Source organism: Nanorana parkeri, unplaced genomic scaffold (genome assembly GCF_000935625.1).
Source record: "Nanorana parkeri isolate BGI_ZX_2015 unplaced genomic scaffold, ASM93562v1 scaffold693, whole genome shotgun sequence".
NCBI classification, from domain to species: domain Eukaryota; kingdom Metazoa; phylum Chordata; class Amphibia; order Anura; family Dicroglossidae; genus Nanorana; species Nanorana parkeri.
The window spans coordinates 180,088-184,167 of record NW_017306961.1 but is presented as its reverse complement, the minus strand read 5'-3'; the positions used below and the strand labels follow the sequence as shown (position 1 = coordinate 184,167).

Genomic DNA, 4,080 nt, shown 5'->3' with positions numbered 1-4,080 from the left:
CCCCCTCACTGTTCAGCTCGGGCTGGGGAACACGTATTCTGGCCTTCACAACCATACCATTGTTACTTTTGTCAACATCAATCATATCATTATCGGATTCATTATCAGTACCAGCATCAATAACATTTGGGTCTGGCAGTTCAGGATTATCCCCCTCAACAGCAGGAAGAGATGGGTTCGTTTCCCCCAAGTCTCTGGGCTGTTCAAGTAGTCCTCGTGCACACAGTTCCGCAAATAATGGACAATCTCGTCCCACTATAATATCATGCACCAAGTTCCTCACCAAACCCACCTCTTGGGTAACCGTGCCACCGGCTGTGGAGATGGACACCAGAATGAGGGGGTACTCCCTAATGTCCCCATGAATGCACACAACCCGTAGAGTCTTGCTTACCAGGCCGATCCTCCCGACTACTCTTGGATGGACCAGGGTCACCATGCTTCCAGAGTCCAACAAGGCCTTGGCAGGGAGGTGGTTCACTCGTACTTCACACTCAAATCTCCCCTCGCTAAGGTCAAGGTGCGTCGTGCAAGCTCTGTGAGCATAAAAAGATCCCCTCCACGATCTGGGGGCCAGACAACACCTCGGGCTGCAGCCATTTTTTTACCAGCTGCCCCAGATCATGCATCTGGGACCTTGGTGCCTGATTGGAGCGATACCTCCATTGGTGTACTCGCTGTGCCCGAACGGCAGTAGTTACCCCCAGACGAGCCAGAATTTCTGCTTTTAGCCGTTCATAATCTGTAGCTTCATCAGGCGGCAGGACAAAGTATGCCTTTTGAGGATCTCCAGTGAGGAAAGGAGCAATGAGGCCAGCCCACCGGTCTAGGGACCACCCTTCTCTTTCTGCAGTTCTCTCAAATGTAGCAAGAAATGCCTCTACGTCATCACTTTGGGTCAGCTTCTGCAGATAGTGGCTGGCCCTCACGGTCACATGGTTGCCAGGGGCAACAGCTACTTGCTCATGCCCCTGAGAAAGATGCTGCACTGCTTCCTGCAAGGCCATCACCTGCGTCTGTATAGCCCCTTGCTGGGCTGACAGCTGGGCCACCAACAGTCGAGTGCTGTCTTGTTGCTGAGCCAGCGCCTCCCTGTGGTGAGCCTGTTTTACCTCCAGCTGGGTTGCTAGGCGCTGATTAGCTTCCTCATGGCGAGTCTGAGCTTGCATATTAGCCAGGGTCAGCTGTTTAATCAGCTCCTCCATTGGGTCAGTCCTTGGGGTTTGCGCAGCTTTAATCCAGGACATAATTAAAGTGCACTTTAAATGTCAGTTTTAAATCCAATGCAGTTTCTGTGCCTGTTACTCTGTCCTGCCCGCATTCTCCACCAGTTGTAATGTTAGGGGAATCCAGCAGGATCGCAGGACACAGGCTTTGCAAATAAAGTAAAGTTTATTGACTTAAATAGCTTCACAGCAGCAAAAACACAAAACAGTTCATCTTCACTGACCAGCTGGCAAACTCAAACAGCAACTCTTCAGTACAACACAAAAGAACAGTCTCACCGACATGAAGATTTCAGAGCTGCAATCGCAGTTTAAACAGTCCCAGACTTCAAGGGTAGCTTTCCCAGTCTACAGGTTTCCAGCAAGATTACTGACATTCAAGCTCACAGCAGTACACAGATCCTCACTCTCCAACTTCCTCCACACTACTCCTCACCTGCTAGCTACCACTTCCTGTCTTTTAAACACACTCTTCCTCCAGCAGGTGAGTTAACCCCGTCTCATCCTTTAAAAGGACCACAGTCCAAACAGAGGGGAAATATAGCGTCCTTCCAGGACCCAGCCCCGGTGTCCTGTACAGCGGGTATAGCTGAAGAACTTCTCATGTCCACAGAGTGTCTCATACATGGCCCAAAACTGGTCTCTTTCTTCACGGTTCGCTAGACTGGATGGACCCAGAACCGTCGCCTGCTATCCCTCCTTCTCCACAATCGAATCAAGCGCACTGCTGCAACGACTGCTGCAGTCCGTCTTTGTTTAGCCAGCTCCATAATCACTGAACAATCAATCACAAATCGCAACTCTTCTCTGCACAAAAGACACTGCACACACCACACGGTCTTTTGCATACAGGAAAAGGAAATGCTGCGTCTCAGGAAGTCTTTTTCATTGGACGCTTGCGTAAAGACCCAAATAATTTTTCATTGGACACCTCTGTTGTTGCTCCAAAACGCTCAAAAACGTGCATGTGTCGTGCGTTTCTAATATACACAAACGCGCTAAAACCGCTTGTTAAAACGCGCAGGGGGGGATGGAAACGCGCGTGTGACGCGCATATAAAAAACGCCCAGGTGTGAACCAAGCCTTACTGAGTGTAGCATGCTGTTCAACTATAACTTATTGTTTACCAAATTGATTTGAGCTGGTTAGTTTATTTGAAATTCATTGGAGAGGACTTGCTCAAATGCATGCTGATTATACTCAACAGCTGATATTAATGCTTGATTGTGCACATTGTGCACTTGACAGTTTTGTGGAAATGTCAACCAGCTCTCAGTCGCAAAAGACCAAACAAATCAATACAACCTAATACCAATAGTTTCAATTGAATCTGTTGGTAGTAGTTTGCTTCAATCTCTTGATGGTTTTTGCAAGAGCTTGTTGCATGTGATTGAAATTGCAGGAAGACTTTTAGTGTGAGCCATCATAGCTTAGGTTGATCAATTAGGAGTCTGTTGTTTTCAAAACATACATTTGCACAGTTTATTGGCGCAGAATCCGTGTATACCACTTTTTTGGACACCATTCATTGACTAGAACTGACAATAAAGGTCGGATCTATTTTATTGTGATAAGCAGCAAAAATTTTGAAAACTATGGAGGGATCAAATACTTGGTCACAGCATGATATATCTATGAATTGTAACTTCTTATGAAATGATTTAGACTATAGATTCACAAACATGTTGAGTAGTTGAAGTTAAATCAGTTGACCTGACCATACTGACCTGACGTTATTTTCTCTTTTAGATTATGATGCCCTTGTATTACAAATGCAGCAGTTGCATTGTGACCTGGAGAAATACAAAACCAGAGCAGTCGAGAGTGAGGAGTCTTCAGCAAGACGTGCCTTTTCTGTAATGGATCACCTACAAGAGCAGAAGGTGGTTCTTCTGGCTACTGAGTCACAGGTATGAAGAACAAAGTACAAGAATAACTTGTATCTGATTGTTTATAGATTTTTTTTCTAAGTTCTGATGCAGTTCCCGGAAAAAATTGTTAGCACGAAAAAAGAACCTGCAATTTTCTCTTATAGAACTTGAAACTGACAAATGTAATTGTCTTATAGCATTGTTTATGCCATATTTGATTACATAGCCTTTAAACTTTCAGTGAGACCTCTGTACCTGCCAACTACCTGTTGGTAGGCCCACTCTGGCCCACTCTTCTTGAGCAAACTGCTCCAGATGTCTCAGGTTTGAATGGTGCTTTTTGTTCAATAGGATTCATATCAGGACGCATGGAAGGCCACTTCAAAATAGTCCAATGTTTTGTTCTTAGCAATTCTTGGGTGTTTTTAGCTGTGTGATTTGAGTAATTATCCTGTTGGAGGACCCATGACTGGCGACTGAAACAGAGCTTTCTGACACTGGGCAGTACATTTTACTGTGGAAATCCTTGATAGGCTTGACATTTCAGCATGCCCTGCACAAATTCAATTCACCCTGTGCCAGACACAGCAAAGTGGCCCCAAAATGTAACCAAGCCCTCTCCATGTTTCACATTAGGTATTGTGTTCTTTTCTTTGAAAGCTTCATTTTTTTGTGTTCCAGTTTTGTCTCATCTGTCCAAAAGGACATTCTCCCTGGAGCATTGTGGCTTCTCAATTTGCATTTTAGCAAACTCCAGTCTAGTTTTTTTGTGCTTTTCTTTCAACAGTGGAGTCCTTCCTGAGTCTTCTTGGTTTGAGCCCACTGTCACTCCAAAAGTGATGGATGGTCCAGTCATACACTGATGTATCTTGAACTTGGAGTTTAGCTTGTAACTCCTTGGAAGTTTTCCTAAAATCTTTGTCCACCATACACACTATCCTTCTGTTCAATCCAGGGTCAAATCTCCTCTTGCGGCCACTTCT

General features: G+C 45.2%; 1 protein-coding gene across 1 annotated transcript in view; it reads left to right on the top strand.

Moving 5' to 3' along the window:
* GOLGA1 (golgin A1) overlaps positions 1-4,080 on the top strand; it is a 309,940-nt gene that overhangs the window by 156,194 nt on the left and 149,666 nt on the right. The window contains exon 10 of the mRNA XM_018563762.1: positions 2,976-3,136. Within this exon, the coding sequence (XP_018419264.1) occupies positions 2,976-3,136 (161 nt within the window). The remainder of the gene's footprint in view (positions 1-2,975; positions 3,137-4,080) is intronic.